The sequence below is a fragment of the Odocoileus virginianus genome, chromosome 6 (genome assembly GCF_023699985.2).
Source record: "Odocoileus virginianus isolate 20LAN1187 ecotype Illinois chromosome 6, Ovbor_1.2, whole genome shotgun sequence".
In the NCBI taxonomy this organism is placed as follows: domain Eukaryota; kingdom Metazoa; phylum Chordata; class Mammalia; order Artiodactyla; family Cervidae; genus Odocoileus; species Odocoileus virginianus.
Genome location: NC_069679.1, coordinates 40,295,097 through 40,319,025, shown reverse-complemented (window position 1 = coordinate 40,319,025; position 23,929 = coordinate 40,295,097). Strand labels below are relative to the sequence as shown.

The 23,929-nt window shown below is 34.5% G+C and overlaps 1 protein-coding gene and 2 non-coding genes across 4 annotated transcripts in view; 2 read left to right on the top strand and 1 right to left on the bottom strand.

Moving 5' to 3' along the window:
* MINDY2 (MINDY lysine 48 deubiquitinase 2) overlaps positions 1–23,929 on the top strand; it is a 75,580-nt gene that overhangs the window by 45,231 nt on the left and 6,420 nt on the right. The window contains exons 5-8 of one of the 2 annotated variants that reach the window (XM_020882545.2): positions 1,560–1,662; positions 8,172–8,314; positions 20,156–20,329; positions 22,887–23,099. In XM_020882545.2, coding sequence (XP_020738204.2) covers positions 1,560–1,662; positions 8,172–8,314; positions 20,156–20,329; positions 22,887–23,099 — 633 coding nt within the window. The remainder of the gene's footprint in view (positions 1–1,559; positions 1,663–8,171; positions 8,315–20,155; positions 20,330–22,886; positions 23,100–23,929) is intronic. The other variant, XM_070469223.1, reaches the window with a different exon arrangement.
* TRNAE-UUC (transfer RNA glutamic acid (anticodon UUC)) lies at positions 10,632–10,703 on the top strand. Its single transcript has one exon. It is a non-coding gene; the product is annotated as a tRNA-Glu (tRNA).
* On the bottom strand, positions 20,713–20,819 carry LOC139035738 (U6 spliceosomal RNA). Its single transcript, XR_011488457.1, has one exon. It is a non-coding gene; the product is annotated as a U6 spliceosomal RNA (small nuclear RNA).

Genomic DNA, 23,929 nt, shown 5'->3' with positions numbered 1-23,929 from the left:
TGTAGAGATTCTGCCTATGAAAACTTGAAATCTTTGTATTGTTCATCGCTAGTCTATAGAAGTACAACTAATTTTTATATATTGATCATGTATTATTCTAGGTGTATTTTTGTGGATTTCTTAGGATTGAAAATTCAGTGCTTTGGAAAGACTTAATGAAGTTGAATACTAAAGATAGTTGCTGTAATCAGTAAAGATATTCCAAAAAATAATGAACATCTAAAGAGATTATACTCTCAAACTGCTTCTTAAGGGCCTAAGTTTTCATTTTAAATATATTAAAACTGGAAGGCATATTCTTGTGTCATTTATATAGAATCATAGCCAAAAGATCCACTTTCAAAGAAACAGCCTTATTTTGGCTCTGCGTCAGAAAGTTGACAAGTGAATACAGTTGTGTTTTAAGTTAACATGAAATGTTTAAGATGTATATAATACTTTCCACAGTTCTCTGCTTTAACTTATTCAATTAACTTATCTTCAGCCAACCATTAGTACACTTGCATGATTAAGAGGCTTTTACCATCCTTAAATTTTGCAGAAAGAGAGGAAATAAATTATAGCCTAAAGAAGTTGTTCTCAAACTTTGCTATACTGCAGTGGAATGAAAACTTAGATACTTGAGAAACAACTTGAGTCTTGAAATCTTTTAACTTTTTAAAACACTCTCTGTTTAAAAATCACTGTTCTGTTACTTGTGCAAATCTGTTGGTTCTTGTAGTATTCTAGAAGATCATTTGGATATGGAAAGAAAATGTTGCCCCTCTTATTTTTTATTTCATTGTGTAAATTTATGTTAATATATTAATTAAGTACATGTAAATAACTTACAAATATATTTTAGGAATGGGAGTGCAATCAAAGTAAGTTGTTTAGACAACAGACATCTATTTTTTTTCTTCAATGGTCAAAGCAAAATGGAAGGAGAGTAGAGATGCCCAATTTTAATGTCCTATACTTTAAAAATTTGAATTTACTTTTCTGCTGTACCTCCACAGACAAAATAAGAATCATGAGGCAAATATTTTCCCTTAAGAATATATATTAACTTTCCTTTGGGGAAGTAACATTAGTCATGTTTACTTGTATCTTCAGTATACTTTGCTAGGAACTAAGTAATACAATGGGAAAACCTTGTTAACCCATAAATTAACATCTTTTAGATTTGCCTTGCTTTAAATACAAAACATTTGTTTTTCAACTTAAAAAAATGGGATTTTCTTAATTTTCTTCCTGAAATAGATTACTTTTTTGATTTTAATCACTTAAATACATCTTTACAATCTTTAGAAATAAAGTTGTATATAATAATTCCATTTTATAATTTTTTGCATAATTGAAATATAGCTAAGCAGTATTTTTCATACTATGCTATAGTGAGCTATAAACAAATTTGAAAACTGTTGGGTGTTGATTTTAGTGATGATTTTTTTTCATAAGTAATAATTTTAAATTTAGTATCGTATTAGAATAAAACCCTCAAGAGCGATGTGGGTTTTTTTGTTACTGTTTTTATAATAACTTTATCATGATTAGTGAGACAGTCATTTGTTTTCTAGATTGATGACATTGTAAAAGCTGTTGGTAACTGCAGCTACAACCAGCTAGTGGAGAAGATCATCTCTTGTAAGCAGTCAGAAAATAGTGAGCTGGTTAGTGAAGGTGGGTGAGTGCTGCTAATACCTGACTTATTCTTGGCAGAATAACTTGTCTTATAATTTAATATCTTTTAAATGTATTAAATACAACTTCTAAAAATAAAAGTGATGCTACCTGTGGGAATTAAAAGAAGTAATTATTTAAAAAAAAGAAGTAATTATTCATAAAGGTACCAGTGAAAGGTTTTTCCTAGAACCCTTTTTACTTGCCTTGTAAAATCAGGCCTGGATTCTAATAAAAGTCTTTGAAATCACTTGCTATCTTTGATATGGCCAATTACCAGGGGTTACTGATAATTGCTCTTTTAAAAAAGGGTTATTATTTGGAAGTACTGAGGGAACTTTATAATTCATCCTGAACACTTTAGTTGACTGAGTGAGATGTGTGTTATGGTACTCATGTTCATTTTAGTAGAACTCTGCCTTATATTTCAGTATAGTATAGTATGTTAAAGTTCTGTTCTGGATCAGAGTACCCTCTTGATCATCAGTTTTCCTAATTCTTAGCTAAAAGTAAGTATTGCTAAATTCATCAATATAGAAGTGGTTTCTTTCTTTTTTCTTTTTTTTAAACTGTGTTCCAGTCAGTGAAGGGAAGAGCAGATTTGAAACCAAAATGCTGTCAGGAACCATAACATTTGGTATAATTTCCCCAACATCCACTTCACTTTTTCATAAATATACATAAATACTAAGTTTCCTGTTCTTCTCGGGTTGAAGGATTAACAGAAGAAAGAGAAATAGTGAAAAGTAGGTGATAAGCCTCATCTTTCTGTCTCAGACACAGTTCTTTCACATGAAGTATAATAAAAATCTATTATAATCACTACATGTTATAAAATTAAAGCTAAATGACTACACGAGTACCTAAGAACATATGAAAGAAGATATGTAAGTGAATCTCAAACTATATTGGTTAACAAGAACCCAACTGATTATTGCTCAATTGACTTCCCTGGTAGCTCAGATGGTAAAGCGTCTGTCTGCAATGCAGAAGACCCGGGTTCAATCCCTGGGTTGGGAAGATCCCCTGGAGAAGGAAATGGCAATCCACTCCAGTGCTCTTGCCTGGAAAATCCCATGAACGGAGGAGCCTGGTAGGCTCCAGTCCATGGGGTTGCAAAAAGTCGGACATGACTGAGCGACTTCACTTTTACTATCCAGGCATAAATATTCAGGAGTATTAATGATTGATTTGTGTGACACCTCTTTCACTACAGCCTAAGACAGCAAAGTTTAAATTTTAGGAGAGAGAGGAGCAAGAAAAGCTGTCACAAAAAATGTCTTCCCTTAGTTAACAAAATTCCACTCACTAGAACATTCCATTCTTTATCCATGCTCTGTAAATATTCTTAGAAAGCAGCCTACAAAGAAATTACCTCTCTGTCAATTCCTACTTTCTCAGTAACTTGCGGTATGCTATTCAATAATAATTGAGAGAACAATTGGATCTGGAAAGTGTTAACCGATAAAATGATAGCCAATAAGTGATATTTGGATGAATATATTTATGAGGTAAGAAACTATAGGAAACACTATTAACAGCATTTTCACCAAGTGAGGCTGCATTGTAACATGGGTAGCACTTATTACACTAGCAGAATGAACAGTAACTGAAAAACAGTCCCTTCATCACTTCTCCTTTTTCTCAAAGTGGTTTTACAACTATTTAATATTATAATATTTCTCTAGCATTGATTTCTGGGATAATGAAAAAGGTAGCTAATTTGTATAGTATTGATAACTTGAGAAGAACATCTTGGTAAAAACAAGAAGGAATCTTCCTCTTTAGAGGTACAGAATTTCCAGGTAATATATACCAAGCTGATTAATTCCTTGATATATAAATTTTGTAATGGTGAAATTGTGCTTGTCAGATTTCCATTTCAAAGAAAAATTATATATGGAATTCAGTACAATTAAAAAGCTCAACTAGTTTTTTGTTTATAAGAAATTACAAATATGCAGTCTGTTTGAAATCAATATTCAGTCTCAGTGGCTGCATGTATAAAGGCACTATGACATCAGTAATGAAATGAAAGACCACAGTGGACCTTTTTACTTATATAATGTAGCAGTTAGCTTTTTTCCATTTTCTTTCTTTTTTTTTTCCATTTTCTTCATCATATTTTCTTGGGTATATTATTCAGCTGAAGAAGTCTGCTTTCTTTTTCTGTTTAGCCTTACAACTGTAACTTTCCTTCTGAATCATAAAATATCCCAAAATGTTTTATTATTTCATTCTGTATTAAAAATTATTGAACTTTGGCCTTAGATGGTAACTGCTTTTTTTTTTAAATTCAAATGTTTCATTTCCATAAGGTACAGAATACAAGAAATACTTTTACTATCATTCTTTTTTTATGAAAAAGAAATATTATTTAGCTATCGGTCAAATAGAATAGACATCCTTTCAACTTCTTTCGGAAAATATTTGTTTTCTTCTGATGGCAGTATCTCGTAAGTACAAGTTCAGAACTTTTTGTGTACATAGAATACTTATTATTTGCTGCCTCTTTTGGATGTTAATATTTTTTTTTGATTCAAGTTATAATGATGGGTTGTAGCATGGCAGCAAAAATCAGCAGGGAAAAAAATAGTTCAGTGCTAGCTGCCAGACTCCACAAAGCTTGTCATTAATTCTAGGTGCTCTCTCAGGAATAATTTCTTTAACAACTGTTTCTAGATTAAAAAAAAAAAAGCTTAAGGAAATTTTTCCAGCATATTCACTTATTCAAGTACCTATTGAGCCTTTATTATGTGCCATAAGCACTGAAGATTATAGTTTGAGCTCATATTATTTTTGATTAAATAAAATTGATTTCCTTTTGTTTTCCTTTCTCTTTCATTTTGAAAAAACTCCAACCCATAAAGTTGGAATAGCACAATGAATATGTGTGTATGTATGTATATACATATATATGTTTCATCTAAATTCACCAATTACTAATGTATTCAAGTTTTACTTTCTTTCTGTATTCACACACACCCACAATTTTTTTCCTAAATCATGTAATAATTAATTGCAAATATTATAACACTATCCATTAACTCTCCAGTATTTGTCTTCTAAGAACAAAGAATATTCCTCTGTAATCACAATACAATTATCTCAGGAAATTTAGCATTGATGTACTACCAGTATCTAACATACTATTTATATTCAAAATTCCCAAGGTATCCCAATAATGCCCGTTATAACTTTTAAGCTTTTTCAATATAGGCTTCAGTCAGGTATCATTTAATTATCATACCAACTTAGTCTCCTGTAATTTAGAACAGATCTCTATTTTTCTTTTTGGTCTTTTGTGATATTTACTTTTCTTTATAATCCAGCCTAATTGTTTTATAAAATAGTCCTCAATTTTGATTCATTTGATTGTTTCCTCCTAGACTTGTGTTAAATATTTTCAGTGTGATTACTACATAGGTGACATTGTGTCTTTCCTAGTGCATCAAATCGAGTGGAATATCATGTCTGACTATCCCATTGTTGCTGATGTTCAAATTTAATTAAGGTGATACTTACCAGATTTTTTTATTGGAAAGATACCCTTTGCCATTTGTGATTAATAAATAATTGCTTATATTATACTTTGAAACTCCATAATTTGTTTAGTTATGAAAAGTTAAAAAAAAAGAAAAGTTAAAACTAGATTAGGCTTTTGAATATGTCACTGTTACAAGTTGGTAGAAGAATTAGGAAACATTTATTTAAGTCTAAATTAAGCTATGCTCTGTGGTTCAGGGAAAAATAAAGTTCAGTTTACATTTATAATGCAATAAATTTGCATTTATAATGCAGTAAATTTTTTAACTTAATGCCAGTTAAGTTCCAATCTTCACTTTGCCATAACTAGTTTTATGTCCTTAAGCAAGTCACTTCTTCTCTCTGAGTCCATGTCCTGATCGTTAGAAACAAATAGCTGAGAAACACTTTTCTAGGGTTAAATTTTGGAATTTATATATGAAAGTAATGTTGTACTATAGCTCCACTGAATTTTTGTATCTTTTTTAAACAGTTATAGAGAGGATGTTGTGTGAGTGTGGTATGGAAGGGACATTTAGAGACATCTTTCTGAAAGAAGTGTTTAATTACATGGATATTCTAACAGCAATGGTACTTCTCACAGAGACATAATGCTTACATTTTAAATGTTAGATAATAGTAAGTGCTTTAGTATATAACTAATATGTTTCACTCAGTAACTTAGTACTTAGCAAAGTAATGATAATAATTAAGGGGAATCTTATTTCTAAATGTATAAAACCCAAGAAGTTGCAGATGTGCTATAAGTTTCCTTTGGCTGTGGTTTTCTGTATTACTTTTTGCACTTCCCCTCCTACTTTACCAATTCCTTGGAATAGTGTGGTATATTGGTAACTTTTTACAACCAGTTTGTAGCTGGAAGTGCTGTGACTTGACGCTGAAAGTGAGGGATGGGCCCTGTCAACTATGAATTGACACTTGCCTGTCAACTACAAATTGGCACTTGCTGAGAGCACTTGCCAGCAAGTGAAGAACAACAACAAGGGCATTTGCCATCTGTCTGTGCTGCTGCAGCTGCTGACCTTCAGCACTCCCTGAAGGGAATTCAGTGTGGAGATTGAGGCACTCTGTGCTCCAGGGAAACTGGTGTAACAGGTCTTTAGATAGTAAGGTATTTTCAGGAATGATTTCATGATCCCAGTCTTTGCATTTCCTCATATCTAGAAAAGCACTAAATCCCTTCATGGTGACATCAGCTCCTTGTGACTAGCAGAAAACCTTTTGTAAAGTGAGTGCTTGGTTGCATTGAACTCCCCCTTCACCAAAATCTTATATTATTACCTTCCTCCACTAGCTGTTTGGACCAGTCTCTCAGAGCTATCTGAGGTGCTGTCTTTTGGGCTGCAGTCCTCACTTTGCCCCAAATAAAACTTAACTCACAATTCTAGAAAATAAATAAAAGTAAGGGATGATAAGGGAGTGGAATAAACCTATGTTATACAGCTACCTCTGGCCTTACCAAGTTTCTACCAACTTTTTTTTCAATTTTTTGTTGAGGTGTCAGTTTCTTAACACAGATTCGTCTTTACTCCCTAATCTGCACTTCCCTGCTCACTTATAAACATTTTTAGAGCATTCTCCTCCCCTCCATTCCTTTTTAAAGAAAGGGAGCAAAAGGAGAAAGGAAGAGAAAGAAGGAAAGAGAAATACAGGCTTTTAAAATATTTATACAATTGATTTTCATTATTACTGAAAGTTATGTCCTGTAAAGTTGCTGTGAACACTGAATTAGCCAATACCAAACCACTACTCAAGATTAGGTAGCTGTGAGCTTCTGGTCACATTTTCATCAGCTTGTCAAGAGATAACCTTGTTTTTTGTGTGTGTTTCTGTTTAGAGACACCTCTGTTGACTCATAAACATTAAACTCATAGCCAACAGCCCTGTAACTGCCTGACCAAAGCTGTAAAAAATATGTATTCTAAGGCACATCACAACCTTTGTGTGCATAGGAACACTAACTTCAACATTATACTTAGGAACCATTTTACACACTAAAAATCACCCCAAAAAAACACAAAAATTTCACAAAATGTGAAAAAGTGTGGCATTACATAGAACATGAAAATGACACTTCTTCACGGTATGAGAGCTGAAACAAGAAGGCACAGTGTTGCTTATTTTGCCTTCAGTGGGGAATGTGCATATTGGGTAACTCAATTTTTTTGCTATTTTGTACATACTTAGGAATGCAGTAAGTATTTATTTTTGGAGTTACAAATTTTAGATAGACAGATTTGCAGATATGAATCCATGTGAATAATGAGGATCAACCATACATACATATCTTTTAAATTAAACCCCAGAAAGCTTCTTTGGATTTCATTATGTTTGAAAAGAAAAGAGATGATTTCTATTTCTGATCTTAATATATCTATATAATGAGTGGCATATGTTGGAGGAGAATAGGATAAAAATGTCATCGGTTACCCCAGTGTTTTCTGTTAGGTTTTATGCCTATCTTTAGTTTTAAGGCATGAATTGAGCAGTTTGTGAATTAAGAATTATCTGAGATCTTTGTCAAAATCTTAAGCAACTCAGTTTCTTGAAGCTGCTTTTAATTTCTAAACACCTATCCTTTGGGGAAGAGGTTGTTAACATACAACTTTTGCTCCTACCCAGTTTTTAAATTGCTAACCCTTGCCTTCTCATTTGTTATATTGGGTTTTAGTTTTATTGTATCTGTTTCTTTTATTGAAATTCTTTGCAAAAGTAGGTGTGGTATGAGTAAATGCATTTATTGATAAAAAGAATTTCAGATAATTATTTCTTTAGCCTGGAATTGTCAGACACATCTTCCATAGCAGAATAACAAAGAAGAATCTCCAGTTTGGCACCATCATGTTACAATAGAAAAGTCTTATTTTGATTGGCCTTTCTTCATACTTGGAACACAGTGTAAATAGAAAAACTTTTAAATTTTGAAATTATTCTTCCATTTAATATTATGCATTGGTTCCTAGGCTTTGTAGCTGAGCAGTTTCTAAATAACACAGCCACTCAACTGACATACCATGGATTATGTGAACTAACTTCAACGGTTCAGGAAGGAGAACTTTGTGTGTTCTTTCGGAATAATCATTTTAGCACCATGACCAAATACAAGGTATGATATAGAAATAGCTATTGTTATTCTGAACTAAAGGAGCTTGATTTAGAGGTGTCTTACAATCTGCTTCAAAATAAAAAAATTTAGTATAATATTCTTTAACCATCAAATTACAAAGGTAATTATTAATTCTTTAGAGTGGAAATCAGTTTTTTGTATTTATTTAGGTCTCAACTCCCTTTGCACAGATTACTGCATTGAAACGTATTTATTTTCTTTCTAAGGAAAAAGAAGATAAACCCTAGAGATAGAACTAGGATGACTGCTGATGATGGATGTTTACATTTGAGATGTAAAGTAGTTTAGAGGAAAGAATCAAAATTTGTTTGCATGATAGTGTTTTCTATTATTATAGTTATCAGTGTGACTTTAAATTCTTTTCATTGTGCCATTTATGGCTTTGCCAAAAAAAAACTTACTGATTCATCCCTCTTGTCATCTCTTCAGCCCTTCCATTTTTAGAGCTGCCACTTAATTCAGGAGTTCATCAACTTATCTCTAGACTTCTGTGGCAGAATATTGCTCTGATCATGTCAGTAATATAGCAAAAATGTTCAGTAGAACCCAGTTCCTAGAGGATAAAAATGCAAGATATTTTCTACTGTCCCCTTGTGCCAACACTTTGCTTCAGCCATAATGGTCTGTCTACTCATTAATAACCCTTCATCCCCATATACACTTTATGTTTTCCCATTCATGCACCTTTATTGCCATTTCTTACTTGTTAATCCCTTTGTTTACATTTTCACCCCCCTTTTCTTTAGAAGATTTATTGATTTTTTAAAAATTCTATACTTTATTTATTTATGTTTTAGCTGTCCTCAGTCTTTGTTGCTGCGCATGAGCCTTCTTCAGATACAGCGAGCAGGGGTTACTCTCTGGTTGTAGTGTTCAGGCTTCTCATGGCAGTGCCTTCTCTTGTTGCTGAGCACAGGCTCCAGAGCGCCATCTCAGTAGTTGTGGTGCATGGGCTTAAGTTGCTCCACAGCATGTAAGATCTTCCCGAACCATGGATCAAATCCGTGACCCTGCAGTTACAGGTTGATTCTTTACAACTGAACCACCAAGGAAGCCCTCATTCTCACCCATTTTTGCCTATCCAGTTTTCACCTATTGTTTAAGAAGCATTTCAAATACTTAACTCTTCAGTAAGCTACTTCTTTTCTCCTTAAACCAATCTGAGTTCTCAACCCAGATTGTATGCTAGAACTGCCTAGCATACAGTTGTAAGGTAACTTTTAGAAAAATCCCAATGCCCAGATCCCACCACGATCTCAGTTAAATCAGAATCTGTAGAGGTGGGACCTGAGTATTTTTAAAAACCCTTTCCAGGTGATTTTTTAAAAGTTTTTTAAATTTATTTTTGGTTGTGCTGGGTCTTCATTGCTGCCCATGGGCTTTCTTTAGTTGTAGCAAGTGGTGGCTACTCTTTCTTGTGGTCATGGACTTCTCATTGCAGTGGTTTCTCCTGTTGCAGACCACAGGCCCTAGGTACTCAGGCTTCAGTAGGTGTAGTGCATGGACTCAGTAGTTGTGGCATGAAGCCTCAGTAGTTGAGGCGTGCAGGCTTATTTAAGTTAAGAATCTGACTTCATGTTTCCTTCAACACATTAATCAGTGAACTGTAAAAAGCAGTATAAAATAATGATTTGTTTGCTTATATAGGAATACTCCATAGTCCTAGCTCTCCTACTCTGCTGTTTGTTATAGCAAGGGTTTATTTGTATAATTGCCATATTTAAGCTAGATGTGTGATAGGTATGGACCCAGATTTATCCATATTCCTCAGAAATCTAAGGCCAAAGAACTACAAAATCAAAATTATTGCTACATAATAAATACTGCTAGGTCATCTTGCTTTATTTTACCTTATCTCCTCAAGTCCACACGTTGTTCATTCATTTAATAAAATATCTATTGGGCATGATTATGACTGGGTGCTCAGCTAAGTACCAGGACTGCAGCTTGAGCAAGAAAGCTCCTGATTTGGCAAGGGAAACCCATGTTAAATAACTGCACAAGTAGTTATCATTTCTACTGAGATTTACTCTGTAAAGGCTACATACAACATGCTGTGAGTACTTTTATTAGACTTATAACCTATTTGAGAATGTCAGGAGCAAAGGCGGGTTGCAGTTAGCTACGCAGATGGAGCATTTGTGCAATGCCCTGAGGAGGGAAATAACCTAACTTTGTAAGGAGTTCAAAGAAGGCCTATGTGACTAAAGCATAGAAAATAGGAGGCATGATGTAAGGCTCAAGAAATAGATACCAGATCTTGTAGAGGTCTCAGTTAAAATGAAAAATAGGAAATTCCCTGGTGGTCCAGTGGTTGGGACTTGGCACTTTCACTGCCAGGGCCTGGGTTCAATCCCTGGTTGGGGAACTAAGATCCTATAAGCCATGGTTCAGTTCAGTTCAGTTGCTCAATCATGTCCGACTCTTTGCCGACACCATGGACTGCAGCATGCCAGGCTTCCCTGTCCCATCACCAACTCCCGGAGCTTGCTCAAACTCATGTCCATCAAGTCAGTGATGCCATCCAAAAAAAAAAAGAAGAAATAGACCTTGGTTTCCTAATGGCCTAATGGTTCCTTTTGTTCTTTCTCTCTCTCTTTTTTCCTTTTGCTTATTAGCAGGGGTGAGATATTTCAGATGAGAAAACAAGGTCTCTGGCTGTCGTTGATGATTGTTTTACAACTTCCCAAAATTGAACTTTAGATGTTACTTTTTTTTTTTTTAAATCAAGGTCATACCCTTGACCTGTAAGTCCTTTAATAGTCATCTAGGTATTTGCAGTTTTCCTATGTGGTTGGAAAGCGTGTCCCTTTCCTAGAACTCATTCTACATTAGATCTGTTTCTGGATTGAGTATGCATTTCTGTGAGATAATGATAGCTGAGGGAAGGTATGCATCCTGCTATTTCTCAACTTCTAAGTTTTCTCAATGAACCTTATTTCATGGCTAAACAGTATATCACTAGTGGTGATACACCTGCCCCTTATGTAACATTAACACATTATTGACTGAAAACCTATTAATGCCATAGGCATTAGTTTCTGCAAAAATCCACTGGTCAATAATGTGTCGAGATGCTTTGGACTTCGAGGCAAGAATGGACATGTATTTAGTTAGGAGGCTATTGTAGGAGGGCAAATAAGAGATTGTAGTGACTTGAACTAAGATTGTAAAGAAATAGAGAGTAGACAGATTCCATAGACATTTAGGAGATGTAATCAACCAGATTTGGTGATTAAGATAGATAGAAATTATTTCAAGCATTTTTATGACCACAATGGTATGAAACTAAAAATCAGCCAAAGAAAGAAAAATGAGGAAAAAAAAATTACATGAAGACTAAACAATATGCTACTAAAAAACCAGTGAGTAATGATGAAATAAAAAAGGAAATTACAAAACATCTTGAGACAAATGACAATGAAAACAACTTTACAAAATCTATGGGATGCAGCAAAAGCAGTTCTAAGAAGGAATTTTATAGTAATACAGGCTTCCTCAAAAACAAGAAAAATCTCAAACTACTGAAGCTTCCACCTAAGAGAAGTAGAAGAACAAACAAAATCTGAAGTCAGCAGAAGGAATAGTGATCAAAGAGGAAATAAAACAGAAATTTTAAAAAATAGAAAATCAGTGAAACCAAGAGCTTTGATTGTTTGAAAGTATAAACAGCAAAATTGACACCTCTCGCCAGGCTCACCAAGAAGAAAAGAGAGAGGACCCAAATAAAATAAGAAATGAAGGAGGAAAAATAACATCCAATATTATAGAAAATTTAAAAACTCATAAATTCTGTGAACATATGCCAACAAATTGGGACAACCTAGAAAAAATGGATAAGTTTCTGTAAACAAGTTTGGCAAAACTGAGTCAAAATGAAACAGGTAATTTGAACAGAATGATCTCTAGAAATGAAATAGAATCTATATTCAAACAAACAAACAACCCCCCAAACCAAAAACTCCTGGCAAACAAAAAAGTCCAGGACCAGATGGCTTTACTGGAGAATTCTACCAAACATACAAAGAAAAACTTATCCCTTTCAAAGCATTCCAAAATATTGAAGAGGAAGAAACACTACCAAAGTCATACTGTGAAACCACCCCTGATAGCAAAACCAGACAAAGATACCACAAAAAAAGAAAATTACAGGCCAGTATCTTTGATGAATATAGTTGCATAAATTCTCAATGAAATATTAGCAAACTGTATCCAACTATACATAAAAAGGATCATGTACCATGATCAAGTTGTATTCATCCAGAATTGCAAGGATGGTTCAAGATACGCAAATCAATGAGATGAAAGCCACTTGATCATCTAAATAGGTGCAGAAAAAGCATTTGGTAAAATTCAACATCCATTCATTCATGATAAAAACTATCACTAGGAGTTTCCCTGGTGGCTCAGTGGTAAAAAATCTGCCTGCCTATGTAGGAAATATGGGTTCTATCCCTGATCTGGGAAGATCCCACTTGATGTGGAACAGCTAAGCCCAAGCAACAAATACTGAGCCTTTGCTCTAGAACCTGGGAACCACAACTGCTAAACCCACATACCACAGCTACTGAATCCTGTGCTTGCTAGAGCCTGTGCTCCACAACAAGAGAAGCCCATGCATTGTAATGAACAGTAGCCCCTGCTTGCCACATCTAGAGAAAAACCTGCATAGCAACAAAGATCTCGCACAGCCAAAAATAAATAAATAAAATTATTATTTTTTAATCTCAATAAAGTGAGTATAGAAGAAACATATCTCAACATAATAAAAGTCATTTACGACAAACCCATAGCCAATATAATACTCAGTGGTGAAAAGCTGAAAAGCTTCCTGCTAAATTCAGGAACAAGACAAGGATGCCTGCTCTCATCACTTCTATTCAACATAGTATTGGAAGTTCTAGCCACAGCAAATAGATAAGAAAAGTAAATAAATGGTATCCATATTGGAAGGAAAGAGGTAAAACTGTCATCCTATGCAGATGACATGATTCTTTATACAGAAAACCATAGAGCCACCACACAAAAACTATTAGCTCTAATAAATAAGTTCAGTAAGGTAGTAGGATACCATATTAATATACAGAAATGTGTTGAATTTCTTTAAACCAACAAGTATCAGAAATATTTTTTTAAAGTCCTGTTTAAAATTTTATCTAGAAACCCCTCCAAACAAACCTAGAAATAAACCTAACCAAGAAAGTGAAAGACCTGTATACTGAGAACTATAAAACATTGGTAAAGGAAATTGAAGCCAATTCAAAGAAATGGAAAGATATCCTGTGCTCTTGGATGGAAGAATTCATATTATTAAAATGGCCATACTACCCAAAGCAATCTACAGATTTAATACAATCCCTTTCAAATAAACCATGACATTTTCTGCAGAATTAGAACAAGCATTCCTAAAATTTATAAGGAACCACAAAAGACTCAGAATTGCCAAAGGAATCCTGAAGAAAAAGAACAACTGTAGGCATAATCCTCCCAGACTTCAGAATACCACAAAGTACAGTCATCAAAAAGCATGGAATTGGCACAAAAACAGAAATATGGATCCAGTGGAACAAGACAAAGAACACAGGAATAAACTTACACACCTATGGTCAATTAATCTTCGACAAAGGAAACAACAATAGCCAATGGAGAAAAGGCAGTTTCTTTAGGAAGTAGTGTTGGGAAAGTCGGACAGATGCATGTAAATCAATGAAGTTAGAACATTCCCTCACACCATATACAAAAATAAACTCAAAATGACTTAAAGACTTAAATGTAAGACATGACACCATAAAACTCCTATGCCACCAAATTGGGGCAACTTTGAAAAAATGGACAAGTTTTTATAAACCTGCTTGCTAAAACTGAGTAGGAAGAAACATACTTTGAACAGACTGATCACTAGAAGTAAAACAGAATCTGTTAAAAAAAAATTTTTTTTTGGAACAATGACAACATCAAAAAACTCCCCAAAAGCCCAGACTAGATAGTTTTACTGAAGAATTCTACCAAACATACAAAGGACTTATCTTTCTCAAACTATTCCAGAAGACTGAAGAGGAGGGAACATTACCAAATTCATTCTACGAGGCCATTACCTAGAAGAAAACATAGGCGAAACATTCTTTGATAAATCACAGCAGTATTTTCTTTTTTTTTTTTTTTCAATTCCTCCCATCTTATTTATTGTCCAACTGGAAGGAAAGCAATTATCTGATGCCAGTCCCAAGTCTGAAAACCTTTTCTTCCTTCCTTCTCTCCCTCCCTCTCCCCACTTCCTTGCCTCAGTAGGGTAGGAAAGCACTGTTCCTTTATCCTCTTCCATTCTGTTAATGCAGCCTGATCGCTGGTGATAAAGGTTGTTCTCCTTCTCCTGGTATGAGTGGGTGTTGGAGGTGGGGGAAGTGGACCTGCTTCTTCTAACTTGACTATTTCTGGAAGCTGCTGTAGAACACTTTCCCCTTCTGGCTCTGAGAGTTTCCCCTCCTGTCTGGGGCCTTGATATCCTCAGCTTGAAGATCAGGGGCTGACAGATACTGAGGTCCCAGTAAGTATTTGTTAAAAGAATGAGGAAGGCCTTCTGGATTCAGAGCACTTTGGTTAGACCTGGGGGGAGGTTGTGGGTGTTCTGTCGTCCTTCTGCACCTCTTGGGCTACACGAAGTTCTTTCTTCCTTCCTGGGAGTCATTTCTGGGTCTCAGCAGTATTTTCTTAGATCAATCTCCCAAGGCGAAAGAAATAAAAGCAAAGATAAACAAATGGAACCTAATCAAATTTAAAAGCTTTTGCACAGTGTAGGAAAGCAGCAACAAAAAGGCAACCCACTGAATGGGAGAAAACATTTGCAAATGTTGTGTCATATAAGGGGTTAATTTCCAAAACATACAAAGAACTCATACAACTCAATTAAAAAAAAATAACCCAATCAAAAACTAGCAGAAGACCTAAATAGACATTTCTCCAAAAAGACATGTAAATGGCCAACAGGCATATGAAAAGATGCTCAAAACTGCTAATTATTAGGGAAGTGCAAATGAAAACCACAGTGAGACATCACTCACACTGGTCAGAATGGTCATCATCAAAAAGTTTACAAATAATAAATGCTAGAGAGGGTGTGGGAAAAAGGGTAGACTGTTGGTGGGAAAGTAAATAGGTATAGCTACTGTGGAAAACAGTATGAAGATTCCTCAAAAAACTAAGAATAGAACTACCATATGATCCAACAATTCCACTCCTGGATGTGTATCCAGAAAAGACAAAAACCCTAGTTGAAAAAGGTACATGCACCCCTGTGTTCATAGCAGCACTATTTATAATAGCCAAGACATGAAGCAGCGTAAGTGTCCATCAACAGATAAATAGAATGGCCATCATAAGGAAGATGAGAAAGGATAGACATTTCCATAGGTGAAAGGGATTGACTTTTGATTTTAAAAGAGACCTCTTCATCATAAAGAAGGGAAAGAATAGACTGTGAGTATGACTATAGGTTCGTCTGCCTTTTCTAAATCTAGCTTGTATATCTGAAGTTCTCGGTTCATATACTGCTAAAGCCCAGCTTGAAGGATTTTGAGCATTACCTTGCTAGCATGTGAAATGAGTGCAATTGTATGGTAGTTTGGACATTTTCTGAGGGATCAAATTGCCAGCATTCATTGGATCATAGAGAAAGCAAAGGGATTCCAAAAATACATCTACTTCTGCTTCATTGACTATACTAAAGCCTTTGACTGTGTGGATCACAAAAAATAATGAAAAATTCTTAAAGAGGTGGGGATACCAGACCACCTTACCTGTCTCCTGAGAAACCTGTATGCAGGATGGAAAGCAATAGTTAGAACCTTACATGGGCAACTGTCCAAAATTGGGAAAGAAGTATGTCAAGGTTGTATATTGTCACCCTGCTTATTTAACTTATATACAGAGTACATCTTGCAAAATGTCAGGCTGGTTCACTCATAAGCTGGAATCAAGATTGCTGGAAGAAATATCAACAACCTCAGATATGCAGGTGTTACCACCCTAGTGACAGAAAGCGAAGAGCTAAAAAGCCTCTTGATGAGGGTGAAAGATGAGAGTGAAAAAGCTGGGTTAAAACTCAACATTCAGAAAACTTAAGATCCAAAAAAAAAAGAAAACTTAAGATCATGGCATCTGGTCCCATCACTTCATGGCAAATAGATGGGGAAAAAGTGGAAACAGTGACAGATTTTATTTTCCTGGGCTCCAGAATCACTGTGGATGGTGACTGCAGCCATGAAATTAAAAGACACTTGCTCCTTGGAAGAAAAACAGTGACATCACTTCACCAACAAAAGTCCATATAGTCAAAGCTATGGTTTTTCCAGTAGTCATGTGCACATGTGAGAGTTGGACCATAAAGAAGGCTGCATGCTGAAGAGTTGATGCTATGGTGCTGGAGAAGACTTTTGAGAGTCCCTTGGACTACAAGATCAAACCAGTGAATCCTAAAGGAAATCAACCCTGAATATTCATTGGAAGCACTGATATTGAAGTTGAAACTCAAATACTTTGGCCATCTGAATGGGAAGAGCTGATTCATTGGAAAAGACCCTGATGCTGGGAAAGATTGAAGGCAGGAAGAGAAGGGGGCGACAGAGGATGAGATGGCTGGATGGCATCACCAACTTAATGGACTTGAGTTTGAGTGAACAGGGAAGTCTGTGGTGCTGCAGTTCATGGGGTAGCAAAGAGTCAGATACGACTGAGCGACTGAACAACGAATAACAGCAATGGCTACAGGTAGGTTTATAGATTTGATGGCAGGAAATAGAGAAAGTTATTATTTCAATACTTCTATTTTCTATTATGTGGAAGGCAAGATCATTTACTGATCAGGAACAGAAAGTTTTCTAACATTTCACTTTTGAAGGACCCTGAGATTTTTAGGGCCATTTTATGCACTCATATTTTATGATCACTTTATTTTGTATCTTCCTGCTTCTGTAACCTCTTTGGAACACCTAGAGTAGAAACACAGTTCATTCCATGGAAGTCTAGATATACTTTCAACAAAAAATAAATTTAATATCTGGATAGAATATTTTCTCAACACTGTATAGATAAAAGGTGTCTGTAACTAGGGACCTATAATAATAATAAACTACCAGTCTATAATAAATTGGCAGTCAGTCAAAAGTATCTGTAAGTGTATTATTCTGTTAATGGGGCTTATTTTTACTGTGATTTGTAGAAAAGATTTTTATGCTTTCTGGTACCCATATCATTATCTCATTTAATTTTCACAACTCCCCTGTGAGGAGTGGATATTATTATTCCCACTTTACATCCGAGAGATCAGGCTTTAAATAATTCAAATCCAACCTAGTTAACCAGGACTGGCAGCGCTTTCCTCTGTATTTTAAGGCTGGAATTGCTTAACTTTTGCATTACATTATTAGATTTTCTTCTGTTTTGCCAATTTACAAAATGTGATGGCTTTATGTATATTGTTAATACAAATAATATATACTCTGTATAAAATTATTAGAGTATTTTACATAGAATAGACTTTTGTTCAGTCTTTAATGGTTAAAGCTGCCCATTTTTAAAAAAAATAGAAAAATTGTCTAATTTATTTTCACATAATGTACATTTTATATATTAATAATCTACAAATTTAATATATGTATTTTGTATTTTTTATGAAATTAATATTTTAGAGACTGGTGAGTGAGATTAGGAAGAAGATTTAAGGTTAGAGATGCAAACTTTGGCTAGATAATATAACAGAAGTGCTAGGATACAAAAGCAAGAAATTTTATTTTCCTTTTTAGCCACACCACATGGTTTGTGGGATCTTAGTTCCCCAACTAGGAATTGAACCCCGGCCACAGCAGTGAAAACATTGTTTCCTAACCACTGGACAGCCATGGAATTCCCAAGAATTATTCTTAGTGGTGATCTAATTGTAGACTGTCAGAAACAAATGAACCTGAAGTATCCAGTACAGCATGGATACGTGTTTTGCTGTTTTACACTGCAGTTATGTCAAGGAACTGTTAAGTAATAACCAGCATTGTTATCAGTGGACCAATTATAGACTTTTTTGATAAACGTCAACATCTAAAAGAGGAAGAAATTGAGGCTGGTGTCCATAAGAAGATAGGTTAGATATGCATGAAATGACTACCGTTTTGATTAAAACATTTAAATATTCATGCGCTATGGATAGCAATAGCTTTCATAAAAACCCTTCTAGAATTTACCTTTCCTAAAGTGTTATTTGGAGAAAAATTATTAATAAGATTATAGTTCCTTCCCAACAGCCAATCTAATATACAACCTACATAGAATAAATTGTAAAACTTATATATTGTATAATATGTTGAAATGCATTGTGATAAGTATTAAACAAAAGGGTCAGACTTGTTCAGTGGAAAATTTTTACTTTTAAATTATCCTAGAACAAGGTAGACCCTAACTGAGTATTAAAAATATGTTAGGTCAAGCCTGAAATGTATTAGTAGAGAGAAGTAAGTAAACAGACAATGATAATTCAGTGTATGAAGTGCTGTAATAGTGTAAGTGAATTCTGTAATAGTCCAGAATTCTGTGGAATCACAGAAAAGGAGGACCTAATAACAGAGTAAGGTGGGATCATTACTATCTATGATATGAATCCTCAAGCACTTAGCATAGTGCTGAGCATATGGCGGCACTCAATATTTGATAAATTGAAATATACCTGGTTTTTTAAAAATGATCCTGCACTTAATTTTTGCTTAAAATAGTATCTTTAAACTTTATACCAATATGTTTTTCTTTATAAATACTTTTCATGTTGCTGTAGTCATTTCAGTGACCTTATAAATCAATCCGTGTCTACAGCTGATTCTTGAATGTAACTGCTACTAGACAACAGGAAGGACTTTGTACTCCAGGGAGAGCTGTGTCTCACAGTGCTGCACACGTAGTAAATGTTCGAGAGTAACTACTTAGGTTTTTTTTTTTTTTAAGCTTCAGAATTTATTCAGTAATTTTGCTACACGTACCACAAGATTCTTTAAAGGAATTTCTTCTTATTAATTATTAAGATTGTGCATAAGTGAAAACTTGAAAAGTATGATTCTTGTGCAATTATAAACACTATAAGCCAATGGGAACTCTAAGTTATTGAAAGTCTTGTCCTTGGCAAATCTGAAGAAAAAATTGCTTACAAGTATTATACTAGGGACCCTTTATATGTGATTGGAATTAGAACTGATGCATATGAACAGTTAGAGATCAATGCTAAATTCTATGATAATGACTATAAAAACATTACAAATACACTGATTCAATATTAGACTCCAGCTTTATGAGACAGCCTATAGTAGGCCAAGAGATAGATGATACAGTCTGGAGAACAGGGAGGAAAACATAATCATTGCATAGTGTGCTTCAGTGCTACAGTAAGAAAGTACGAAGTTGCCATTGCTGTGTAAATTAAGAGCAGCAAGCGGAGCAGAGAGGGAAGAATTGATATGGATCGGATTAGTGATACAGGCTTAATTTTTTAAGAAATAGGCAATATTACATAATTTTATTGTACTATGTCTTGTTATTTGATGTATTTTTTAGGGACTTATTGTCTAGTATTTTTCTATTTTGTGAAAGGAGATTAAAAAACCCCAAGGGGCTGTTTATAAGTTATGAATTAGTTGAGATGCCAAGAACTCCTAATTCTCATTATACTATGGTGTAGCAATTATAAACTATATTCAAAGTCAAGTGGATATAACTCAGTGAGCAAGTAAGTTATCTACTTGGTCTACTATTTAATCAACTTAACAGTCCTTTTTCTTATTTCTTATTAAGGGTCTACTATATTTGTTGGTAACAGACCAAGGATTTCTCACTGAAGAAAAAGTTGTTTGGGAAAGCCTACACAATGTTGATGGTGATGGAAATTTCTGTGACTCAGAATTTCATCTGCGGCCTCCTTCAGATCCTGAAACTGTATACAGAGGACAACAAGATCAGATAGATCAGGTAAATATGTTGTTTTATCTTCATATTGTTTTATTGTTAAATGCTCATTCCTTTCAAATATGAATTTAGTTATTCAGAATTTTGAACTAAAGATTTGTTAATTAATATATCAATACTTGTGAAATTCTGATACTTCCTAAATAGGTAAATGATTATTCTGCATTAATTGTACACTTTGGTTCAGAAGGCCTGATTATATTGAACTGTGAAGGTCATGTTAAAGAGTTAGTTTGAATTTCATTCTAATTGTAGGAGGGAAGATATGCCAGGTATTAAACATGGAAGTGACAATGATCTACTTTACCTTTTTTTTTAAAGTGAGGTAACATTAGTTTATAACATTATATGTTTCATATGTACAACAGTATATTTCTACTTCTGTAAAAAATATGGAATGCTTCACAAGTTTGCATGTCATCCTTGCATAGGGGCCATGTTAATCTTCTCTGTATCATTCCAATTTTAGTATATATGCTGCCAAAGGAAGCACTACTTTACCTTTTTAAAAACCTGCTATGTGGCAAATGCATAGGAAGGACACTGGTGTAAGCAAATTAGCAATTTGCTTAGCCTTAGTGGTAGAAACGAAGAGATGAGTACCTATTTGAGATCTATTTTGGTTAGTCAGAAAGAAGTAGAACAGAGAGAGTCTTCAAGATTGCATGCACTGGGTAAAGAGTAGGGGCTATTCTAAGCCTTAGAATCAAGGTAAGGAGGAACAAATACTTCTACAGTGGGAGCTGCACTGCTGGTAGAATTCTTATTTAGAACTGAGATAAATGAAATTTTTGCTTGTTGGCGGGTAGGCTTAGAGCCACAATTGTGTTTATTACTAGAAGTCTAACAGTGATGTGACATTTTCTTTAACTGAGGCAGAAATATGGTTATGTTAAACAGTTGGCACATGTTTTACTGATAACAATTTAAGTGCATAGAGACTGTGTTCATTTAACCAGTATTCATTGAGCAGTTGTATTGAACACTGTAACTAGGTCCTGGGGACACAAAGATAAATCATTCTGTCCTGTTCTCAGAGATCTGGTAGTCAGTTGGGGAGGCAGGTATTTTACCAACTAATATATAAGTTCTGTAATGGCAGTTTGAATAGCAGGCTGTGAATGGACAAAAGAATACTTGATTCAAACAAATGCTAATCTTTCTAGGACTCTCAACTTTGCTTTGACAAACAGCCATAGTAATCCATACTCATTTTCCTCCAGAAGATATACAGGGGCATTGTTTTTAAATGTTATTTAAGAGAAATATATAAGATTTTTAAACCACTGTATATAAAAAATATTGGCACAGAGGGATTGTAGTAAAGCAGTAGATTGCCATAGTAATCTAGTCATAAGATCTTGAGAATATACGTATGATATTGTTTGCAAAGTACAAAGAAGGGGGTCTTTGCTGCTGGTCCAGTGGCTAAGATTTCACAGTCCCAAGGCAGGGGGCCCAGGTTCAATCCCTGCTTAGGGGACTAGATCCCACATGCTGTTACTAAGAGTTCACATGCCACAACTGAAAAATGATCCCGCACTTCAGATTGAAGATCCCATGTACATCAACTAAAGATCTCCCTTACCACAGCTAGGACCCCGTGCAGCCAAATAAGTGAATAAATAAAAATAAATACTTTTTTAAAGTATAAAAGACTTGACAAAGAATGGAGTTTGAAGAATCCAGGAGAAAATTGTGAAGGACAATTTCTTGATGCCTCTAAGATGATCATGCTAGATAGTACAAAGTGTTCACAGGCGATGACCTTTAACATAACTTCTGTGATTATTTATAATTCTCTTACTTTGAGAGTGTGCTGGGGGAGGTGCACAGAATAGTCAAGTTTCATTCAGCACTAATTTCATAATAAAAGTGGATATTAAGTTTAGATGTATAACTTTTGACCAAAGATGCGTCACTTTATCTCATAGGAAATAATCTGAGTGTGTGTGTAGGAGGAAGAAGAGCGTAATTAAGTAATTGAATATGATTGTTTGGTGGACAGCTACATTGGCTTTAAAAATTGTCTTTGGAATACTATTTAATAAATAATTTGGGTCTGTGTTTACGATTTTTTTAAAACAGAAGACTTTTATGCTATTAAATAGAAAATAGATTATGATAGTTTTCAGGAGTTGGAAGATGTGTTTGAATCCGTATGTGAATATAGAAAAAACCAAGATGAATTATATATTAATTGTTAACAGTAGTTGACTCTGTGATGATGATATGGTAATCTTAACTCTCCTATTTATGCTTTTTTATTTTGTATCAATTTTCTATAGACCTGTGCTTCTCTCCTTTATAAACTTTCTTGAATGCCTTATATACTGCTTCTAGAAAGAATTTTGAATGAATTTTTAAAATATTGATAACAATGGCAGTATTGCTGAAATAATACTATTTCCCAAACATAAATAGTAAACTTATATTTAACATCCTAGTATGTTTTTCAAAAGCCATTTTCATAGATTTCTAGATATACTCTCTGTATTTATACACATTAGTTCTTGGGTAAAATCTTACAGCTAAAGATGGTTATCATTTAATTTCTTAGGACTATCTTATGGCTTTATCTTTACAACAAGAACAGCAAAGCCAAGAGATCAATTGGGAACAAATACCTGAAGGAATCAGTGATTTGGAACTAGCAAAGAAACTCCAAGAAGAAGAGGATCGACGAGCTTCTCAATATTACCAGGAACAGGAGCAAGCGGCAGCAGCTGCTGCTTCTGCTGCTGCTTCTGCGTCTGCTTCTACACAGGCCCCGGTAAAGACTAGTGCTCTGACTCTGAAATACAAGGATCATTTTAGCAATAAAGAAATGTGTGCTGAGATCAAAACTTTTAGGTTAGGTATTGACTCTGTTAGCATTTTAGCATCCATGGGTTTTATGACACAGTCCTAAGTTTGTGATTATCTTAATATATTTCTAATTTAGTTAAATTTATTTTTTCTGAGGTTTTGATGGCAAGATTTTCTAAATTAAATTCTTAATAGCTTCATACAATATAAACCAATTTGAACAAATCTTTCCTATCAGTTAGAAGGCAGTATGAGGTACTGCTGGAAAGAATGGACTTTGGAGCCAGATAAATGTGGATTTGCATTTTCTGCTTCTGTCTCCCCTTACTACACCATGGGCAAAGTCCTCTACCTCTGTTAACCTCATTTTCCCTATTTGTAAAGTAGAAGATAATACTTAACTCTTAGGTTTGTGGTTAAGAGCAAATAATGTTGCACTTAATCCAACGTCTAGTGTGTCCTGAGTATTCAACAAAGGTTATTAGCACCTTTCCACTCTTCCCTTTTCCCAGTTAAATGTTATAAGCACTGGAAATATGACTAAGGTGTTTCTATTAGTTAAATCTCATTAAATGAAAAAAAAATTCTCCTTCTTTTATGTTTAACTGTACCATGCTACAACTGTTCCTTTGATTTAGGTGTACTAGGAAGCTTGATATCTTTTAAGTTACGATGAAACTTTAAATATAGAGGTCTCTATTAACATAGGTATAACATTTCTATTTCTAGCTCAAATATTGATTACTCCAAGCTTAAAAGTTAACACCTTCCATGTTATGGTTAGCTTTTCACTGA